Source organism: Calliphora vicina, chromosome 3, assembly GCF_958450345.1.
Source record: "Calliphora vicina chromosome 3, idCalVici1.1, whole genome shotgun sequence".
In the NCBI taxonomy this organism is placed as follows: domain Eukaryota; kingdom Metazoa; phylum Arthropoda; class Insecta; order Diptera; family Calliphoridae; genus Calliphora; species Calliphora vicina.
In genome coordinates, this window is record NC_088782.1 from 57,099,545 (window position 1) to 57,124,024 (window position 24,480).

General features: G+C 30.0%; 1 protein-coding gene across 1 annotated transcript; it reads right to left on the reverse strand.

Annotated features, from left to right (window-relative positions):
• Window positions 1-209: 209 nt before the first annotated feature.
• Window positions 210-24,480, reverse strand: LOC135955476 (carboxypeptidase B). Its single transcript, XM_065505825.1, has 6 exons — window positions 24,404-24,480; window positions 6,745-7,075; window positions 6,377-6,688; window positions 846-956; window positions 616-770; window positions 210-501 (listed from the first exon to the last, which is right to left on the reverse strand). The coding sequence occupies exons 1-6, from the start codon at window positions 24,478-24,480 to the stop codon at window positions 210-212; spliced, it is 1,278 nt and encodes a 425-aa protein (XP_065361897.1).

Genomic DNA, 24,480 nt, shown 5'->3' on the forward strand with positions numbered 1-24,480 from the left:
CAATTACAAAACTTAATTGAAATAAAAAAGATAATATTTATACACTCGTATTGTAGTATATAAAAAAAATGCTACTAAAATTTAAAAGGAAAAGATAAAAATGAAACTTAAAACATACAAAATGTCTAAAAAAAAAACACATTTCTGCATACAAATAAGTATTTCTATGAAAAAATAGTTTTTAGTTTATGGATTTGTTCAGGTGCAATTTAATATAAACTAACATGTCTAATAAATTCGACAAAACCAGCAAATGTCTCCTTGCAAACATGCACAATATCCGAAGTGGCAACTTGGAAATTATCACCAGGCAATTCCAGAGTAAAGGACATGGGTATGCCCAAATTACCATAAGCAAAATCATCAAGACCACCGGAAGCTTCATACAAAATGCTGGCCGATGTACCAACCGTGTAGTGGGTGCCACGGTATTTGGCAATTTGATTGGCAGCACGTGTGGCAACGGAATTCAAGAAGGTACGTGTGGGAGCATGAGCATTTCTGTAAATGGAAATTGCAAAAAGAAACAATATTAATTTGTATATTTCCTTTTTTGTTTTGTAAGGACGAAATAAAAAAAAAAAAAAAATTAATTGGAATTTTATAGCAACTTACCTTGAATAACCATATGGATAGAAAATGAATTTTCCAAACGAATGAACATCCAAACTCAACTTTATGCGATTACGATTGTATTCAAGATAACGAACAATGGCTGAGGTTTCGGGTTCCGAGGCAGGTGAAGTGCCCGAGAAGACTTCAGAGCAAAGCTACATGGGAAGAAGGAGTTTAAAGTTTTAGATATATTGGTTGAATTTTAAAGCTATTTGTTTAGATATAATTACATTTTGACTGGCACCACGATAATTCCAATTGTTGGCAAAGTTACGATTGATATCAACACCAGCACAAGAACGACCAGGATAATGATGTCTATTTTTACGCCAAAAACGATCCTGGAATAGAGTTAATCATTCATAAGATAAGTAATTTCTTTAAATACTTTTATATAATAAAATGTCCTGAAAATTAAACAATTGCTAAATAAATATCTTTTTAGCTACAGGTCCTAATTTTAAATGTATCAATACAGAGGAACTAAAGATATCAAATGTTGATTTGAAGTCTTAAAAAATGTGGGATTGAGCAGATGAGGAGTTATCAGGAGGAGCAGCAGGTCAGGTCTAGTATTTACAATAACAGCACAAAAATTGAAATTAACCGTTAATAGCGCTTGGGGTCCAAATGACCCTGAACTTTTAAAATCACGAAAAACACAGTCATTTTGACCTCAAGTGCTCTTAAGGGTTAATTTCCATTTTTGTGCTGTTATTGTAAATACAAGATTTCATTTTATATTTTTCTTAAGTTTCATCAAAATCGGCCCAAAAATATATAATATTTCGCTATCTTTCCATTAAAAATTCCAAATATTGAAAAATTTGACCTTTGACCTTCACGATTTAAGGGTTAACGTTTTCCGATTTTAGGAAAACATTCAAACTATATTTATAATTACCTGGGCTACAATATACTGAATAGCTTTTACTTAAAATTCATAACAGTATGAAAATTCGGCACATTCGCCAAAATATGGCCAAAAAATTAGTTTTTCTCGAAAATCGCAAAATTTATATCGCAGGTACGGAAAAACTATAAGAGGTATTGACATACTTTTTTCATATTTTTATTCCCTATTATATTGTAAATAAATCCCCATGTGATGATCAAAAAATTGAAAAAAAAAATGAAATTTGTTTAACAAAATATTTAAAAAATTGAAACTGGAGTTTTGAAACTGCCGTTAAAAAAATATTTTTTTTTGGTTGTACCTACGAATAGGTTAACTGTATCCTATGAAGATAAAAACTAGATAAAGATATATGTAAACATGGATATATTTTAAGTAAGAATAAACCTTTGTTTTAATATTTTTCAAACTTTTGTTTCAAATATGTTCATTTTGTTCCTACATTTCTTGTTCTAGTGGCCTGAGATACGTTAATGGCCTGGCGATTTTTTAATAACTTTAACATTTTTCAACCAATTTTTGTTTTTTATATCTCATTAGAACGACAATTACGTACACATTTCGATTCTTTTAAATTAAATCGCAAAAGTAATTACTTAATGGCAAAATTTAAAAAAAAAAAACTGAAAAAAAATCATTTTTTCCCATTGTAAATGCACCTCAAAACTAAATCGGCACGGGTTGCCCTTCTTAGAACAAGCTAAAATTTTTTTTGTGGTTTTTTAGATCATTACGAAAGTTTTCAGCGGGGACCGCTTCAACATTTCAAAAAATTTAATTCTAAGGGACACTCTAGTATCTATATAGATTGACTGAAACTTTTTATGTGAAATCCACATGAAACATTTCAACAAAAAATTATTGTTATATACTTTGGAAGTTATTGTCACAGTGTTAATATTTTCATGAATAATTGGAGAAGGTCTGGGGAAAATAAAAAAATGAGATTGGTTCTATTAAAAAGTTCCTAAACATATTGAACTAAGGTAGCCAAAAACAAGTAAGAGAGCTATATTCGGCTGTGCCGAATCATATATACCCTTCACCAAATTATACTTCAAAATAAAAAATTTAAATATTTTTAGGTAAACAAAATTTTTTTTTCAGTTATTTTAATTTTTTGGAAAAAAAATTTCGAGTTGTTTTTTTTTTTAAATTTTTTAAAAAATTTTTTTTTTTTAAATTTTAAAAAAAAATTTTTTGTTTTTTAAATTTTTTTTTTGGTGAAAAAAAATTCGGGTTAAAAAATATTTTTTCCGATATTGACCCATTGTAGGTCCAACTTACTATGGTCTTATATGCGTCGTTGCAAAGGTCTTTGAAATATCTATCATTAGATATCCATATTGTCTATATTAATGACTTAGTAATCCAGATATATGTAGGTCAAAAATAGGTCAAAAATCGAGGTTGTCCTGGTTTTTTCCTCATATCTCAGCCATTTGTAGACCGATTTTGCTGATTTTAAAGAGCAAACTTCTCGAAAGCATGTCTGACAGAATTATTGAAGATTTGTATCCCGAAGATAATAAGGGTCTTCAGAAAATTGATTTCAACAGACAGGCAGACAGACAGAAGGACATGGCTTAATCGACTCCGCTATCTATAAGGATCCAGAATATATATACTTTATAGGGTCGGAAATGAAAAATGTAGAAATTACAAACATATATATACACTTCTCACGAAGGTGAAGGGTATAAAAAGGATAATTCAAGAAAATCGGGTAAGAATTGGATCCGTTATTAGCAAAAAAGCAGATCAAGGTAGGTAAAAATCATAAAATTTTACATTTGAAATGCGAATAAGTCGTAAACTATAAGACATATATATGGCTAAGGCAATGTTTTTTGTAGATCTCGTCTAGTAGATTCCATATATATAAAAATCTTTTAAATCGGATCGCAAACTAAAAATTGTCCAAATTTTTATTTTTTGATATACCCGAGGTGCCCCACTTTGCGTCATTGTGGCTCAGCGCCCCCTTGGTGTTATAAGTCCAAATTCAAAACATAAGTTCTATAGCCATGGAATTTTTTATTAAAATCGGTCTTTCGGTTTAGAAGTTACTGATTTATTTCCACATTTTTTCTCAGATCCCCAACTGTGCGACATCTGAACAAAAGTTATAATTCCTGTGACTAAATTGCTTTTCAGTTCTAGTATCTGCGATAACTGTTGATTTCAGTCAAAGTTGAGAAGGGATCGAGAGAACAAACAAACATTTTCGTTCATCACTTTAGTACAAAAACTTCCCATGCGCTTCGGTTTAAAGTTTTATATAAATAGCTGATGCACATATTTGCGTTTCTTTTCCATAATAGAATTTTAGTCACTACTGCGCATGTCAGAGCAAAAATGAATTTTTATTTCAACATTGACTGTTTTATACTTGCTTTGTCAACGTAAACATTTATTGAAAATTTAGTTCAGTACAAAAATTCCCATACGCTTCGGTTTAAAGTTTTAGTATAAATAGCTGATGCACAAGCGTAAAATTTCTGCAGATACACAAACTTGCATTTCTTTTACTGCGCATGCCTGAGCAAAAATGAATTTAAATCAACATCAACTGTTTTGTATGTGCTTAAGTATTGCTTCGTCAACCAAAAGTCGACTGACTATATTTTGGACATGCGCATTAATATGTTAGGTTTATTGAAAATTTCGTTTACTGCTTTACTATAAATACAAGCTGTACGCAAACAGCAATATTTATATTGGTTTGGTTTAGTATAAAATGTAACTAAGTCAGAACCAAAGACTTGTTGTTGTATAAAATAGTATTATGAAAATTTACAAAAATTGTTTAGTATGAAAAAGCACGGAATTTTAAAGTAGCATATTTTTGAATCTGATTGAGTTATTGACTTGAAATTTTTTTGTAAGACCAAGAATTAACTTATCTATATAACTCTTTTCGAAATACATGTGGATCAAATTATTCCTAATATTTGCAATCCTATTCAAATTTTGATAAAAATTTTAGTTTTTGAAACTCAATAAATATGTAATAAAATCTTAATTTATTAACAAAACTCAATGAAATTTTCAAAGTTTTTCAAATTTGTCATTCTAAAAAACGAAATGTAAAAAAATCCCGCAATTCCTAAAAATTGGAGCAAAAATCCCAAAAATGGTATTTTGTCCATGGGGTCCACATTTCCTTCTGGGCTGGAAAAATACTTTGCAGATAAATAAGAAACACATCAAGGTTTCCAAAGCTGCTTTCCGATTTCTGATCCCAGCTTTGGGATTTTAGAACATGTGGTACAAAATTGAAATTTTGCTAAAAAAAAAAAAATATGTCAAATTCCGAAGGGTGTAGGGGCGACATATTCTAAAATACGACATTTTCTTTATACAAGAATTTTCTCCGTAAGGATATCTTACAGAAAAGCACAAAATTATTAAATATTCTTAAAGAAAGTTGTTTTTTAATAATAAAAAACTGAAAAAAACTTACTATTTTTTAATTTTTATATTGAAAATAGTTTATTTTTGAATCCATAACAGATATTTATCTGAAATATTTTGTGTATAATTGATAATTTAGTTGTCTAACTAACAAAGAAAATTTAAGTCCATTCGGTCCAAAATTATGCCCTATATTTTTAAAAAAGCTGACTAAGTTATGACAAAATTTTAAAATTTAAATTTTGAAATGCCTATAACTCGAAAATTATAAGAGATAAATACCTAGCCGACCGCATTCCAAAAATATAAAAATCTTTGAAATCGGATGGGAAACAAAAAATGACACGTGTTTCAAAAATGTACATATCGAAGGTACCCTTACCTTAATAACTTAAACTCAAATACTCCTTGTATACTCCCAAGTCAAATTTTATCCCGATCGGACCAGCCGTTTAGAAATGTAAGAATTATTTCCAAAAAAAAAATTATTTTCTTCAGAAATTTAACAAGAATATTTTACGATATTGTTTACAATATTGTGAAATTAATGGATTTGAAAAAAAAATTGTGGAAATGAACTCATCTAGACATATAGAATAGAAGCTCTCCTGTCAAAGACCTAACTCAGTTGCCAAAAACCTATGTGGTGAGAATTTATTAGTAAAAAAATATATGGGAAAACAAAAACAACACTTTTTTTGAGTTGAGGTTTTTTTTCTAGTTTCCGCTCTATGTGTATTTCTCTATGCTCCAGGCACTTAGCTTTAAATATTATAAATACTCCATAACCTTTACATATCAAATATTCTAAAGAAATTATAAAAAAAAATCAATTTATAAAGCATAGGAGATCTATTTAAAACACCTAGTTTAAATCGTTCAGGAGAACAGAAAATTATACCCTGTGTAGACTCTACGAATTCGCTAAAAATAGTTCTAAAAATAGTACAGATTTTCCTGAGATATTAAACAAAACTATGATAATTGAGCCGTGTGTCCACTACCAAGTTTTCTTGTGGAAGTTTCTTCCAGAAGTGACTTCCAGAAGTTTTTGTCGTGTAGACTTCAAGAAGTCACGGCTTGCAGATGTTACTTGCAGCAATTATGTAGAAACACGTGTTTATTGCTTGCTGAAAGTAACTTGAACGACTTGCTGTGAACTGCAAGTCTTCTAGAATACCACAAACCGTTCGGGTAATCTGAACTCATGTTAAATATATCCTCAGGTGGAGGTATAGAGACTCAATGACGAATGTAGTAGACGAATGCGTTTTCAGTTAATATTATTAACTGGATACAGTACGGTGGGGTATCTGTAGGATTATTGGGTGTCTACTGCAATTCTATTTAAACCAGGATAGCCTCCCTAATCCTTGACTCTATATTACTAATAAATAACAACTGAAATATGATAAATAAATAACTTACCGTGGTAAATGTGTACTCATAACCATCAGGATTAACTAAAGGCAGCACATAGATTTCTACATCATTCAAGACACGTTGGAAAGCTCTAATATTGGTCAGCAATTCATTAGCAAAATATAAAGTGGCCAAAGGTGTAATCCATTCACGGCCATGGGTACCAGACTGGATGTAAGCAACACGACGTGGACGGGAACGGCTGTTAAGAGAAATCGACAAAGCAGCCAAATGGCGGCCCTCATTTGAACGACCCAAGGACTCATAACGACAATATTGAGGATAGCGAGCAGCCAAAGCATTCATATAATTTAAAATCTATACAAAAAAAAACAGTTAATTCCAATTCATTATGCTGAGTTAGCTAACATTACCTCACTGTATCTGGGGAAATGATTAAAGAAACCTCTAGCTTGTCTCCTGGTTCTGCTATGCTCACACTCCGAACCCTCACAATCGGAAGATGCATCGCTACTCAAAGTTTCATTAAATTTCAGCATTTCTTCCATTAAAGGTTTGGCCTGATATGTAACACCCAATTCAGCTAAACGTTTCTCGAAAATAGGCTGCATTACAGGACTGACAGAAACTATGGACATGTTACGAGACAACAGCCAAAAATCCAAATCAACATCTTGGGTTTGTAACTCCACCATGTATTCAAAGGCCTTGTCATTGTCATGGAATACTGTATATTTGTTGTAGCTAAAAGAAAAGAGTTGTTTTAATAAAATTAAAAATTCCACTTAAGAATCAAACCAATTAAAACTATTTAAATTTAGATTTTAAAATCACCAGTTTAACTGCTTTTAAATAAAGGAAATTTTATAATTCGGAAATAGTGTTTTAATTATTGCTTAATTTACTCTAGGTTATATTTTATTAATATTAATAAAACCATATCTATATAAATATTCCAATATTTAAAATTCTATTATTAGATAAAATTAACAAGTTATTTTTAAACGAGATTTAATGCGTGGAATCAAGTTTTAATATATTTTATTTCAAATTTTATTTTTATTTAATTTGAAAAATTTGTTTTTTTTTAGTTAATATCCCAGGTTAATTTAAATTCAATTATAAATCTTTGTAACACTTTGGAATCATTAATCAATGCACGCTATAAACATTCCCCAAAACAAATTGCGGTATTTTAGTATAGATTAATATTTAATTACCAGCTGGACAGTGACAAATAAAACAGGTGCACAGAGAAAACAGATTCATGATAGCAACCGAATTTGTTGCCAATCAAATGATTCTACCTTATTGCCCGAATTTTGTACTTGTGGCCAAAAATTTTTAAAAGGGGTAACAAACTTTTCGTTGCTTTAACCGAAAAATTCTATATATGCAACCGAATCATTCGATTGGCAACAAATTCGGTTGCTATCACAAATCTGTTTTATCTGTGTGAATAGAATTTCGAATCTTATTTAATAGTTATTTGGCCTTATTTGTTTAAAAAAATAGATTTTAGCCAGAATGTGATGAAATATTAAAAAAGTAAGAAAATAAAGTTAGACACCGTTTAGTTACCTGAGTTTTGAATAGAGAATATTTCACATAACTCGTCCAAATGTTTTAAAATCTGTTTTCCAATTTGTTAATTAGAGTATCCAAAACTGAAAACCGGTCTACCGGTTTTTTCATCTTTTTAAACTCCACCGGTTTCGGTTTTTTAACAAACCGGTTTTTGTAAGACAGTTAACCGGTTTTAATTAAATATATTTTCTAAAGTTCATTCAAACATATTTATGAAAAACTTTGACACCATTTTTAAAAATATTGATTTATTTTATAGAAAATTATAGCATTTGACAATATTTCGTAAAAGATATAAAATAATTGCATAAAGAGTCTTAAGAATTCAAAAATGTTAAATTTCCGAAGATTTAGTACACAATTCTTAACACATTTCCTATTATCGTCCACAAATAAAAATAAATTTAAGGAGACCTTTTTCATACACAGAAAAAACTGTAGCTCTAAAATTGCCAACAATTTTATTTCTATTAAATAAAAAATTTATTGATTAAAAATTTTGTTGATAAGTTGATAAAATAATTAGTTAAAAGTTGACTTATGGAAAATAGCAACCCATAAATTCATTTAATAAAATAATTAATCAGTTTGAATAAAAAAATTATTCAATTTGATTAATCAACGTTAAATTTTGTAATTGGATGTATTTTCTTGTGTTTTTCTTTGTTGTTGCCATGCAGTTTACTGTTAATATGATTTGAAAAGACGTCACAAAATCATTTTTTTGGCAAATCATATTTTATTTGTTGTTAAATCAAAATTTAATATAAACCGGTTAACCGGTTTTTTGAAGACAAAACCCGAAACCGTATAACCGGTTTGTTTAAAATACAATAATCAAAACCGGGTTTTTCGTTAAACCAGAAACTGTTTTTTTGGACAATCAATAATCATAGTTAACCATGTTAAATTGACAGACCCCTTTCAGATAATATAAAATCTAAAATCGGCCCATATCTACGTGTAACCAATTAGGTTAACGCTTCTGTTTCAATTCTCTTCCCTCTAGATGGGTGGGAGAAGAATGGGCTAATTATGGATTGATTCTAGCTGAATTTAATTGATTTTTGAGTGTAGAAATTATCAGATAAACATTTTTGTAAGGGCGTTGAAGTGATTTTAGGATGTTGACTTTTTTCTTCTACTCTACGATTACAGAGAAACACATTTGCCCTCCCTTGTATGCTGTCGAGATAAAATGGAGCTTTGGCATGTACATATGTATTGTTACGTTTTTACCTTTTAAAAACGGTGGTGTAATTCATTTAAATAAACCGTATTATTTTAATTGCATTTAAAAGCGATCAGTGGTATAAAAATTTTAACAACTCTTTATTTAAATTAACAGGACAATTTAAATTGTCACTCTTTTTAAAGTGTGGCAATACAGTTGATGTTAATTTTAAGAGCGCCTATGATAAACAGACTGACTTTTAGTAGTGTCATGAATTATCTATCTAAAGGACAAAACTAGAATGTTCTATTTCTAGAGCTTTTAGCAACTATGTTAATGAAGCAGCTTTAACAGTTAATGTTGTTATACTTATAAACAACGATGTGGCTCAAATTGCTGGGAGTAATCTCATCAGATTTCCGAAGGACAATATGGTCCTGGACAAAATTGTTGAGTTGAAAAAGGGCTCTATAAAACCATAATTTGCAGGCTGCTCTTTTAAACCTGGCTGGCTTGTTTTTAACTGTAAGGGAAACGATTCAGCACAGTGGATCAAGAAACACGTTCCCAATCTGAAACCTTGAAAGGAAGCTGTGATAACGGTTGACCAAGGACGGAAATATATGCCAGAATGATGACCTGACGGTAGAATTTAGTCAACCAATTGAAATGACTATATTCGAAAAGTAACTTTGATTAATCCACAAGAACTATTACATCTATATTATTACAGAGATTAAATATTTAAAAACGGTTGATATTTTTAAATGTTACTACCAGGCTTGGGAGGTAATGATTACATTGTGTAATATATTACAGGTAAATTACCATTACCTTGTAATTGTAATTGGATTTATGCAATTACAATTACTTGTAATTGTATTCACGCTTACATCCAATGATTTGAAAGAATTTTTTATTTATTTTCTATAGAAACAATTTCTAATAAAAATTTTGTCTAAATTCAATTCCATTAAAAATTGGATTTATACAATTTTTTATTTAGCTTACATTAATTTTTCAATCAATTCAATTACGAATTAGCATAGCAGAATTTTTGAAATTTGGTCGGTTTCAACAGATTCTATTTTTGGTGTAGTTTGGATTCCACCTTATACTGGACGAAGTTTTAAACTTGATGATAGAGGAGGAATTTTTGGAGGAGATATTTAAAAGCGAATAAATCTCTTAAAATGTATAATAATGACACAATTTTCTACAGATAAGCTCCTGAGCTCCGATAAAGGGCCAATATCCAAAAATAATTTCATTCGAAACAATGTAATGGGATAACTGAAAGTATTGCTTGATAACACTATACAACAAAATCAAATTTTTTCCTAAATTACAAGGTCCGACCAATAAACTTTGATAGAGGAGACTACAAAGAAAGACACGTGTATTGGCGTTTTGACATTTTACATCTGAATTTCATTTGAGGGGTAGTTAAAGTTTCCCAACTCTGGCACATTCTTATTGTTAATCGGCATAAGAAACCATGTGATCCTTACATTTTAGGTATAAAATGTATTCAGCAAAGTTATGTAAAATATTACGGAGAATATTTTTGTAGAATATGTTAACCCTCTAAATCCTCAAGGCATGGGTCTTTTTTGTCTTTCTTTTAAAAATGAGCAAAAAACACCATTACAACAGGGATTTAAGGTGTTAAAATGTTCCACAAAAATATTATCCGTGAAATTTTACTATAAGTCCCTGAATACACCAAAACGGAAAATTCAACCAGATAGTCAGAAATAAGACACCACAAAAGAGAGCCTAGGGTTAATTTCGCATTTATTAAGAATTTTATTTTAAAGCAAATTTGGATAGGAAGTATTCATTAATTACAATTTTTTAGCTCTAGGCAATTCCACTTCATTATCATACAATTGTCAAAAATTGACCTTGTAATTTTTTTTTGGTGTTGTAATTTACGCTATGTTTAGATGACCTATTCTATGTTTGGTCCCGTCCTTAATATTTTTATTATCGGACTTGACTGACTGTACTTTCTTACTAGTTTTAATATAAATTTCTGTTTACACAACTTAATTACACAAAATAATAAAAACTAATTAATACATCCATTCATTCACTTTTATCAGCCACTGTTGAGACCCAACAAAATGAAACATGTCTTAATAAAAACATTGGCATCTGTATTCAAAGTCGGACGAATTATTAAATTATGAAAATTTATTTTAATTTAACAAAAGTTATAAATTAAAAAACATGCACAAAATATTAAAACATTTTAAAACAAAACACAGAAAATTGTTTAAAGGTAGAAAATAGTGGTTTACATCTAATAAACAACAAATCATCACGTGAGTAAATCACATAACCCGACAGACAAACTTCTCAATTGATTATAAAGATCATCACATCATCATTATCATCATAATGTTTCTCATTATCATGAGCTGTTAACACCGGTTAATTTCAGTAGTGTGTTGTATACAGCAGTGTAGCGTAGTCATTGTTATGCTAATTTGTCGGTGTATAACGAATAAATTAATTATTTATTTTATTTTTGGTATTTAAGCAACATTATCATCAACTTTATTTGTTTTTTATTTCGAACAGAAACAGAAAAAAATCTAAGAAAAAAAACGAGCGTCAAAACGACATCTTCATCGTCTATTGTTATTAAAAACCATTAAATATTCCCTGACCTTACCTTCGGCAACTTATACAATAATCATTTTTTTATTAACATTTTGTTAAATAGTTAAAATAAATACATTAATAGATAGATTGTTTTTTTTTTTGTACATTTTTGCAATGTAGAAAGGCGGAAGGAAGATCTTTTCGAATTGTTTGTTATGATTTTATTGTAATTCTAATTAGAATCGGTTGAAAACCGGTTGACAAATCAAAGAGTGATTGTTGAGTTTACGCCCACTGCTAGGGTTTTGAATTTCGAATTAATTAAAACAACTTTTATGGTAAATAAAAATGTTTGTTTAATTTCATTGAAATATGTATCCACACCATTCCTAATTATATTTCAGAAATTTTCAATTAAATTTCAGAAATTTCTAATTGTAGTTCAGAATTTTCTAATTGTATTTCAGATTATTATACCCTTCACCATGAGTGGCCAGGGTATATATAAGTTTGTCATTCTGTTTGTAATTTCTACATTTTTCATTTACGGCCCCACACAGATATAGCATGTCCGTCTGTATGTTGAAATCAACTTTCCGTAGCCCCTAAATAACTTACAAACATGATTGTTACATCAATATATTGGGAATTCTTCCGACTGGGTTGCTATTTAAAATCGAGAAAATCGGCCCACAAATGAATGAGATATAAGGGACAACCTCCATTTTTGGCCTATTTTTTATCTATATCTGGACTACTAAGTCATTAATATAGACAATATCAATATCTAATGATAGATATTTCGATATATATAAGGCTATTGTAATTTGGACCTTCAATGGGTGAAAATTGGGAAAAATATTTTTTAAACCGAATTTTTTGTTAAAAAAAAAATTTTTGTCATACATTTTTTTCACAAATAAGTTAAAAAAATTTAAATAAAAACAATTTCAAAAAATATTTGGAATATTTTATTTTAAATTTTCAAAAATATTTTTTGTCATACATTTTTTTTCACAAATAAATTAAAACAATTTCCAAAAAAATTTTAATTTTTTTTTTTTTAAATTTTAAAAAATTTTTAATTTTTTTTTTTTATATTTTGTATTTTAAAGTTTAATGAAGGGTATATATGATTCGCCACAGCCGAATATATTTGATGTACGACATAATAATGCGGGATTTTTCAAATGTTTAGCTTTTTTTAAAAACATTTGTACATTATATAATTTATTCAAAATATTGACCATTGTTAGCTATAACCTTTTCCCTTCATTCTGGCTACATATAGATTCCGAGTCAAAATAACTGCTCATCTTTTGAGACCAAGAACGAATCAAGCCAATATCGGATACTCTGTTCCAAAGTGAAGCGTATCCTAGAGAGAGGGCGTTCTGCATCGATCGAAGCAAATAGTAGTAGGATGGGGCACCGTCTGGACTATAAGGCGGGTCAAGCCAAACTTCCCAACCACTTCTTTCTAAATAGTTTTTAATATTTATTGCAATATGTGGCCTAATGTTGTCATTATATTACGGTTTCATATCTTGCCGCATTCGGTAAAGGTTCTCTGTGACGGATAGGACCCATTTGGTCCCTCCAAATAATTAGCATTACCGATTCGGCTGGTTGGTCGGGCTTCACATACGATTTCTTACACATCGGGCTATCGTTATGGATCCACTTTTCAATCATTGCAAAAATGATTTTCAAGCAGCATTTCTTTCAAGGTCTCTCGGCTTAAATTCGTATGGTACCCAATTTCCCTGCATTTGGATGAATCCTGCTGCTTGCAAACGTTTTTAAATTTGCTGATTGTGCAGCTTTCAACGATTTGGCAAGCTCTTGTTGAGTTTGACAACAATCTTCATGAAGTAGTGCCTCCAATTCTTGGTCTTCCAACTTATTTGACAGGTCTGGCCGATATTTGTCTTCCGTGTAAAAACCACCACTTCTGAACCGCACAAACCATCTCCCGCACGTTGAAACCGATGAAACATATTCACCATAAGCTTTGGTGAGCAGTCGGTGTTCTTCAGCGGCACATTTTTTTCAAATTAAAGAAGTAAAGCAAAACATCCCGCATATGACGCTTTGTTGTTACAAAATTCGGCGCTACGAACAAAGTCCCCAAACCACAAATGAATTAAAATCCCAAAATTGGGGGCTTAATTCATTATAAGTTAAAACCCAAAAGTTCTAAATGAAATAAATCCCCAACCAAAGGAACTAAACCCCCAACCAAAATGAAAAGAACCCGTCTTCGTATACTAATAACTTTTTGTAGAGGTTTTCTCCTTTGGGGTGTATCAAAAACCGGCTTCGCCCAGAATGCTCAATGCAAAAAAAATTTTCTGAGCGAATCCGGTTTTTGATACACCCCAGAGGAGAAAACCTTTGCACCCGGCCGATGGCCGACAATGCAAAACAACTTCTCTCAGCGAAGCCAATTTTTGATACACCCCAGATTAATTTCATTATGAATTAAATCCCCAATTTTAGAAATAAAGTAAATCGCCAAAAAATGTACTAAGTCCCTAAATTTCGTTGTTGGTTTTTTCTATATAAAATTTTGGAGCCTTAATTCATTTGCGGTTTGGGGACTTTGTTCATTGGGGACTTAGTACGTAGCGCCACAAAATTCGAAATTTTTTGGAAGTAAAAAAAATGTTGTTGCTTTCACTATAATGTTCAATAACTAAGTGAGAATAAATGACAGATATGTACCCTTCAAAATGACATATGGGCAATTTCATATCATCGTACGTGACATTTGTCGCCTATAGAGTTTAATAGATTTTGCAAAAATAAGAGTATCTTAAAAATAATTTGGTCATTATCTTTCATTCAGAGGGTACTATATTTTAAAAAATTAATAAGTACTTTCGAAACATTGTTGTCCAAAATATAGTGCGAAATAAGGGTATATCTATATCGTACGTGACATAAAACGGAAGTCATTTTGAGGTACATGTAGAAATATGCGAAAATTTTTGAGAGGCGTTATGTTCTCTTTTAATTTCTTACACTAAACGAAATATTTTTCCTTTACAATCTGTCATATTTAAATAAAAACAATCATTGGATGATCTTATAATAAATAAAATTTAATATCGTACGTGACATACCGTACGTGACAGATTTTTCTCTCATAATAAAACCATATATATTCTGTAAATATATCGCACTGGTTCCTCTAAAGAGCGTCAACACAAAATTTTTCAATTTTCACTTTTTGCAAGAAATCGATGTGCAGTGGTCATATCTACCCACTGTAAAAATCTGCTATCATTTTCTCTCTACTCTTTCGCCAAAAAATACAGTTGTATCCGTACAGTTGTTTCATTGTAACGTATTTAAAAAAAAAAGTTTTTTGCTTCTTCTGAACATTTTAAAATTTTGAGTTTACGCTCTTTAGAGGAACCAGTGCGATATGTATATAAAATCTAAAGAAAATTAATAGAAAATATACATTCGGTTTCAATAAACAATTTTATAATAGCAAATAAACAATCAAAGTCAAATTCATCTAATACTACAAGCTAATTGGGAGCTTAGTTTTAACCGCAATTTTAGCCTAAAAGATGCCAATTAAATTAAAAAACTAAATATAGTCAGTTTAAACTATTATTTTTGCCAATAAAATGTTGTAATAAACTCTAAATACTTACACATAGTAATATTTTAGTGTTTCTCCTATTCAAATCATCTTGAAAAAAGTTTGAAGGGATTTTGGGTTTTCAGTCGTGGTAGTCATTCTCGTGGTATTGCCCATATAAGTTATTATAAATCCCGCATTTTTAATTCAATTGGAAATGGTGTTGTAAGTCGATTATGTTAAAGTTTTTATTTTTAGAAAACTGTATCTAACTTACTCTCAGTTAATTGAATAAAAAAAATATCATTGTCACTTTTACAACGAAGATGGTAGGTAAATCATTGTTTTCATACATTTTACATACTACATGTAAAATAATTAATTGTATTTAAATTAATCATGAAATCGTGAATGTTCATTTTTGCAAAAGCTTGGTTGGCCGGACAAATTAAAAATAAGTAAATTTATTCATGCATTTGAATGACAAAATTTGATTTATGAATAATGTTTAATTATTTTACATTTAGAAGTAAAAAACTGTTGTACAAAGGGCTAAGTTAGAATTAATTATAAGGGAGATTATACATAATTGGTTCTAAAGTTCTATAGGATGCCCTATACACATATAATTGATATGATCAACAAGAGATTCCATTTGTTAATATAAGCTTGTTGGCTGCACAAATAACTTGACCATTTAAAAATCTCTCTTCTCTTGAAATTTACAAAACTCTTCAAACTTAAGTTAAATTAACCTAAAGCTTTTAGAGTATTTATGATCAGTGTTTAAAAAGCTACGATAACTAACAAATTTTTAACTGTTGCTACAACTACTGCATCAAAAAAGTGTATGTAGCGGTAGCAGTAGCATTTGTCTTTTTTCGTTTTCTTGTTTTTTTAAAACTACCTTCAAAATATAAAACTCTTAACAGAGCAGTAGTAATAAAACATGAATTGTAAATGGAGTAGTAGCATAAAAATACAAATCATTGCTACTGCTCTATATCGAGTTTTAATTTTTAAGGTAGCAGTAAAGTAGCAGTTGATGCAGCAGTTAAGGTAGCAATAAAAGTAGTCAAAAAAGAAAATCTTCAGTCATAACACCAAAATTGACAGAATTAAACACTGTGTGTTGTTTTTGTTTTGAGAGAGTTTGAAAGAATTATTCGATTTTATTCGTCTCAGATGTTCGTGTTGCTAACAGAAAGATCGTGTTTTCTGTGTGTATAACAAAAAAGCCGAACTTTTGTTTACAACACGACCAACTTACACAAATATACATTCACAACAACAACACATAATATACTTTTTTGGCTGAAGATTTTTATTTTTGACTTATTTTATTGCTACCTCAACTGCTACTTAGCTGCTACTTAAATGTTACTTCTTCTACTACCTCAACTGCTACTTCTATTACTACTAAATTTTAAAAGTAGCAAAATTAATAAAAAACTAATGACCGGTACATCAAAACTTTTTCTTTTTTAAGGTAGCTATAGAAAATAAATTACTCTGCTACTTTTAAATTTTTCTTTTATTAGTACTACTACAACTACTGCTACCAAAATGTGAAGGTAGCAGTAGTAGTAGTAATTATTGACTCCGAGTTTTTATTAATTTTTTAACTAGACTACTTGCGTTTTTTCGTTGCTACTGCTACTTGTAGTCTAGTTTTTTAAACACTGTTTATGATATGCATTTAAATTTGTCTGTCTACCTACCAATAGATTTTAATAATCATAAAATATTTGCACTTTTATTAATGTTTGTTTCTCAGTCTTGCCATTCATCATTACTTAATTATTTACTTTGTTGTAATTTTGTTTTGTTTAAATAAAAGTGTTGTGTGGTGGCCTTTTGAAAAATTATCTACATAATTGTTAAACACAACAAAAAAAAGAAATACAGAAATAAATAAATAAATTGTTTAAAATTATTTTCGTATTAATTTTGTGCTACTTAATTATAAGGTTGCATCTTTTTCTTTGACATCTCTGTCAACTTTGATTTTAATGGTTTTTTGAACTAATAACATGGATGTTGTGGTTATTACTCGCTTGTGCAGATATTTCAGACATTTTTAAGTTCAACCAATCGACTTCGAAAATGGTTTTCGACTGTTTATTATTTGGAAATAAATCTGTAATTTCTAACTGGCCGAACAGATTGACAGAGGATTATTGGAGTTCAAATTTTTGACGGCGAACCAAAAAGACCCCTCAAAGTAGGACACCTCAGACATGCAAACATTTTAAACGCTTGCATATTTGTTGTGGATCTAGCAAAATCAAAGATTTTGATATGTTCTTAAAGCCCTCAATTAGGCCTATATAGCTGTGTGAGCTATTTATTTCTTATACGCATTTAAAAATTAAATTTCATTTTCAAAAGGCTGAGATTCCAAAAGGGGCAACAGTTTTAGATACTATGATGTATTACAAATCATTAATATTATGATTTTAAAAGTCCCGCACTAAATGTGGACTTTATGGGTAAAAATTCGAAAACTGGGATTTTTCGTTTGTTTTTTTTTCGATAATTTCGGGATTAGCTTTTTCCTATTGGTATATTTGTTTTCACCTTTACATTTGATATCAAAATGTTTACCGAACTAACACATTACGACAAAATCTTAAATCAATATTTTGTACAAGTCCAAAAAAAGGTAGCTTTAAAATTGAATATTACAGAATATCAGATTGATTTTTAATCAAAAATGCACACATACATTGACGAAAAAGACATAACCGCTAAATAAAATATATTTTAATTATTTAAAAAAACTCCATTTACTTAGCACAATTCAAAACAAATATTGAGTTTTATTTTATTTGATGCTGTTTGATCTTACAAAATACTTGTAAGAGTAAACAACGTCAAACAAATTTGTGATGCAAAAAAGTGGTTACGCTTATTTGAGTAAATATTTGTATATCATAGTATTTAAAATTGTTGAGCGTTTTGAAATCCCAGCTTTGGGATATTAAAACACATAGCCTAAATTCAAAATTTTAATATCAAATTCGAAAGGGCCTAGGGACACCCCTGTCAGTAATAAACAATCTCTGTTGAGATATCGTTATAATATTGGGTCATTTATTCCCAGTTAGTTATTGAATATTATAGTGTAAACACACATTTTTTTTTTTGCTTCGAAAATGCCGAATTTTGTACCAACAAAGCGTTATGTGCGGGAAGTTTTGCTTTACTTCTTTAATTTGAAAAAAAGACCAGCTGAAGTACATCGATTGCTCTCCAAAGTTTATGGTACATCGATTGCTCACCAAAGTTTATGGTGAATGTGTTCCATCGGTTTCAACATGCTAGATATGGTTTGTGTTGTTCAGAAGTGGTGATTTTGACGTGGAAGACAAAGATTGCCAGGCCAGCCAAAAAAGTTTGAAGGCCAAGATTTGGAGGCATTACTCTATGAAGATTGTCAAACTCAACAAGCAGTAATTTCAAAATGACTCATCCAAAAGCAGTGAAATTGGGTACCATACGAATTGAAGCCGAGAGACCTTGAAATACGATTCTACATTTCCGAAATGATGCTTGAACGCTATAAGAGAAGATCATGTTTGCATTGAATCTTTCTTGCGATGGCTGGCCATTACAATAACCCAAAGCGTAAGAGATCGTATGTTAAGCCCGGCCAACCAGCCGAATCGACACCAAAGCAAAATATCCATGGCGCTAAGGTAATGCTTGTATTTGGTCCTATTTATGATGAGCTACTGAAATCTGTTAAAAACTATTTAGAATTAAGTGTTTGGGAAGTTTTGCCTCACTCGCTTTATAATCCACACCGTGACCCGTCCTACTACTAAATATTTGTTTCGATCCCTCTCTGGGATACGCTTCACTTTGGAACAGAGTAACCTAAATTAGATTGATTCGTTATTGGTCTCAAAATATGAGCGGTTCTTTTGGCTCGGAATCCATATGTTTCCAGGAAGATGGATTTTCGAACAACAAAAAATACAACAATTCTATTTTTTTAAAGTTTTCAAATTTAAAATCGTTAACTTTTGGACTCGTAAAAAGTATAACTTTGAAAATATTTTTATATGATTTCAATGAAATTGGTCTATTTTTATATTTTGAAAAAACCTGACCAGGATATAGTAAAATTATGAAATTCAAATTTTCAAATTCATATCCTAGATAAATAGCACACACAAGCTTGTTTTTCATAGGCCTAATTCTTAACGAATATATAAAAATCTGTGTAATTTAATGAATCAGATAATTTGCAAGCATTTAAAAACGTTGCACGCCCCACAGCGACGATCCTGAGAAGCCTGTTGTCAAAACTTTAACTCAATTACTCCTCTGTTCTGCCTATATGAAATTGCATGTCAATCGGATCAGCAGTTAGAAATACCAGATATATTTCCAGAATATTTTGATCCTGCGTCGTACAGTGGGTTGAATCGCATCCAAAGTGACGCTTAACTCAGACAATAATGTTTGATTTTTTCTATATGTATTTTTTTAAAGATTATGCCTTGTTAAGGAAAAAAATAGAAAAAATTTGAAATAAAAAATTTTATAATAAAAATTTTCACAAAAGAAAAAATTTTCAAGTCCATTGAAAAATTTGTTATAACTGATGTCTTCCGATCGGGACGAAATTTGCACCAAAGATAGTCCTATCAGATAGTAATTTAGACACAATTTTTCAACATAGGTCAAGAACTCTCTGAGTTAGAGGGATTCCTAATTTTCTCATCCCGAGTAACCTCACTTTGAGGCCTTGAGGCTCCGGCGCGTATTAGTGATTTAACTCCAAATTCAAAATTTAAACTCAGCTACACCTCCTCTATAGCCATGGGCATTTTTATTAAAATCGGACAATACGTTTAGAATTTACAGATTTATTTCCATTTTTTTTTTCATTTATTTCCAGTTTTTCATTTCCGCCATAGTGCAGCTCAAGTCTTTTAATAAAATTTTAATTTAAAGAAAGACACGCAAACATGAGCAACATTTTTTTGGTTATAATAAAAGCCTAAATGTTGTACATTTTTTAATATATAGTTTAAAAACAAACAACAACAAACATAAATTTGGAACATTTAGAAAAATAAAAATACTTTCCCAAAAAACATCTAAATAAAAGATTCTTATTCATATAATCAAATATCTGAAGTTGATGGTTCCATCATAAAAAGTTAGCTTTTAAATGTTTTAAACAAAAAAATACGAAATTTTTATCCATTTTGACAGTATACTGCAGAAAAAGTATGCAACCTAGAATCAGTGTTTAAAAAACTAGACTACAAGTAGCAGTAGCAACGAAAAAACACAAGTAGTCTAGTTAAAAAATTAATAAAAACTCGGAGTCAATAATTACTACTACTACTGCTACCTTCACATTTTGGTAGCAGTAGTTGTAGTAGTACTAATAAAAGCAAAAATTAAAAGTAGCAGAGTAATTTATTTTCTATTGCTACCTTAAAAAAGAAAAAGTTTTTTTCAGCAGTCATTATTATACCCTCCACCACCGTAAGTGGTGAATGAGGGTATATATAAGTTTGTCATTCCGTGTGTAACATTGAGAAATATTCATCTGAGACCCAACAAAGTATATATATTATTGATCCTTATGAAATTCTAAGTCGATTGAGCCATGTCCGTCTGTCTGTCCGTCTGTCCGTCTGTCCGTCTGTCCGTCTGTGTAAAACACGCTCACGTCCAAAATACGCAAACAAACTTAGTAGAGTTGCAAGAAAAATGTTTATTATTGTCCTAAGCAGTTTGGTATTTAAAATCAGCGAAATCGGTACAGTGGAACCAAAGTTATGAATGAAAATGTGGGACAACCTCAAAAAAAAATTGATAATTTTCACATATTTTTGGACATTTTTTGTAAATATATTGCAGCTAATATCATAAAATTTTGCACTCGTTACTTTTATGATAAAAGGAGTAACTCTGGTGAAAATTATAAGAATCGGTCCATGATTTCTCCTAGCCCCCATACAAATTTCTTCCCGAAATATGGTTCTATGGTCTATAAATGCCTACAAAATAGGAATATCCACATGAAATTCAGCAAAAATAAGTTTCGTGGTAAAATAAATTATATTACAAAATTTTTTGTGGATCGGCCCATATTTGACCATAGCCCCCATATAAAGTACACTTCCGAAAATCCCTTAAATAAGCATAAATGTCTTATAAATATCGCTATCAAGTTGAAATTCCACATGAATAATCCCCATATATACCAAAATCGCTGTACCTAATTCTATGAAGATCGGCCGATAATTGGTTATAGCTCCCATATAAGGACCACTTCCGAAAAACACAATAACCTACATAAATATCTAAAAAATATCAATACCAAAACAAAATTTCACACACATCCATAGTTTATGTTTAGAAATCATACTACTGGATTTTGTGAATATCGGTCCATATTTGACCATAGCTCCCATATAAGGTCCACTTCCAAAAATCAGTTAAGTACTCATAAATCTCTTATAAATACATTTATCATGCTAAAATTCCACACAAATTATACTCATATATATAGATATCACTGTTCCAAATTTTATGCAGATTGGCCGATAATTGGTCATAGCTCCCCTATAAGGCCCATTTCCGAAAAAAGATATTAACCTTAAAAAGTATTAAAAACATATCGATATCAAAATGAAATTACGCACAGATCCAGTAATTTGAATCCAGTAATCATACTTCTGGATTTTGTGAATATCGGTTCATATTTAACCATAGCTCCCATATAAGGTCCACTCCCGAAAATCACTAAAATCCTCATAAATTTCTTACAAATATAGTTATCAGGTTGAAATTCAAAACAAATTTATTCAATATATACAAAAATCGATGTACCAAATTTTATGATGATAGGCCCATAATTGGTCATAACCTCCATATAAGAACTACTTCAGGAAAACACATTACAGTGCACAAATATCCATAAAAATCTACACTCAACCAACATTTTACACCGATCAATAATTTGTATCCAAGAATCGTACTACAAGATTTTTTAAATATTGGTGCATAATTCGGCATAGCTCCCACATAAGGTCCACTCTTGTTTATACTCTGTTTCTTCACTTGAGGTTAAAAGGGAAAAATGTTGATCCAAACGTATTAACTAATTATTAAGTATATAAATTGTTAAATTGCATACGTTCTAATAGGAATTTCAGTTATAAATTCCTGAATTAGATACAATTTTTTGTACATTTGAAATAAAATATCTACTGCGTAAACTAGTCTTTCTAACGATTGTTATATTATTTCAGTTGTTATACCATCATATTTAGGTGGAGGGTATTTAAGATTCGGCACGGCCGAATATAGTACTCTTACTTGTTTTTTATTAATTCTGCTACTTTTAAAATTTAGTAGTAATAGAAGTAGCAGTTGAGGTAGTAGAAGAAGTAGCAGTTAAGTAGCAGATGAAGTAGCAGCTAAGTAACAGTTGAGGTAGCAATAAAATAAGTCAAAAATAAAAATCTTCAGCCAAAAAAGTATATTATGTGTTGTTGTTGTGAATTTATATTTGTGTAAGTTAGTCGTGTTGTAAACAAAAGTTTTGTTATACACACAGAAAACACGATCTTTCTGTTAGCAACACGAACATCTGAGACGAATAAAAACGAATAATTCTTTCAAACTCTCTCAAAACAAAAACAACACACAGTGTTTAATTCTGTCAATTTTGGTGTTATGACTGAAGATTTTCTTTTTTAACTACTTTTATTGCTACCTTAACTGCTGCATCAACTGCTACTTTACTGCTACCTTAAAAATTAAAACTCGATATATACTACATTTATACGCACGGCTTATTCGCAAATAAAAATATTGCAATTAGAAAAAAATGCCGCATAAACAGTGAATTAATTTTTTATTTGCGAATAGCTAACTCACGAAAACAATTCCTGATTAACGACACTATTTGCAAATAAGATTTTAAGCTTTTAGTTTTTAGTTTATTAAGACGTTTTTTAAATATTTCATTGCGTTTTTGAATTACTTGGATAGCAAGACGGACAAGAATTTTGATTCTATAATTTTTACATTTAAAAAAATAAAAAATGTATCATATTTTATTCAATAAAAGAGCTACCAAATAATTAAATTTTACCATCCGGCATCTCATAAAAACAAGAATTTTCCATAACCAATGTGACATATAAACAGTGAGTTAGTTAATTGCAAATAATTTTTATTTGCGAATAGGCTACGTATAAACGTAGTAATAGAGCAGTAGCAATGATTTGTATTTTTATGCTACTACTCCATTTACAATTCATGTTTTATTACTACTGCTCTGTTAAGAGTTTTATATTTTGAAGGTAGCAGTAGTTTTAAAAAAACAAGAAAACGAAAAAAGACAAATGCTATTGCTACCGCTACATACACTTTTTTGAAGCAGTAGTTGTAGCAACAGTTAAAAATTTGTTAGTTATCGTAGATTTTTAAAAACTGCCTAGAATAACGATTTTAGCTACTAGTGATGTAGAATTTTGTCTACTTTTACCCGGTACCATATTTAATAAATAAATATGAATTCTAAAAAATCAATTAAGCGCCACTTTTCTTCTTTATTTAGTAACTAATATTATTTTTTAACATTTTAAGTTGTGTCGTTTTTTAATACATATGTATATGCTAATTATTACTCATAATTTATTTTTATTATTTTCGAAATCAATATTTAATGTATCGAAATTTTAGTGAACTTTACGTTTATTTTTCCTAAAAATAGCATGCACGTTGGGTTGAATCATGTGGTTGAGTTGAACCACATGATTCAACCCAACGTGCATGCTATTTTTAGGAAAAATAAACGTAAAGTTCACTAAAATTTCGATACATTAAATATTGATTTCGAAAATAATAAAAATAAATTATGAGTAATAATTAGCATATACATATGTATTAAAAAACGACACAACTTAAAATGTTAAAAAATAATATTAGTTACTAAATAAAGAATATCACACCTGGATAAAATAAATATTCAAAAACGTCCATACTTTTAATTTATATGACTATTTGATGTCGGCTACAAAAACTTATTATTTTAGAGGACAGAATTTGAACTTACCCTTCATAACCCGCTAAATTACTGGCAAATGTCAACGTGGACATCATGGCCAGTGCAGCGACTATTTGAAACCACAT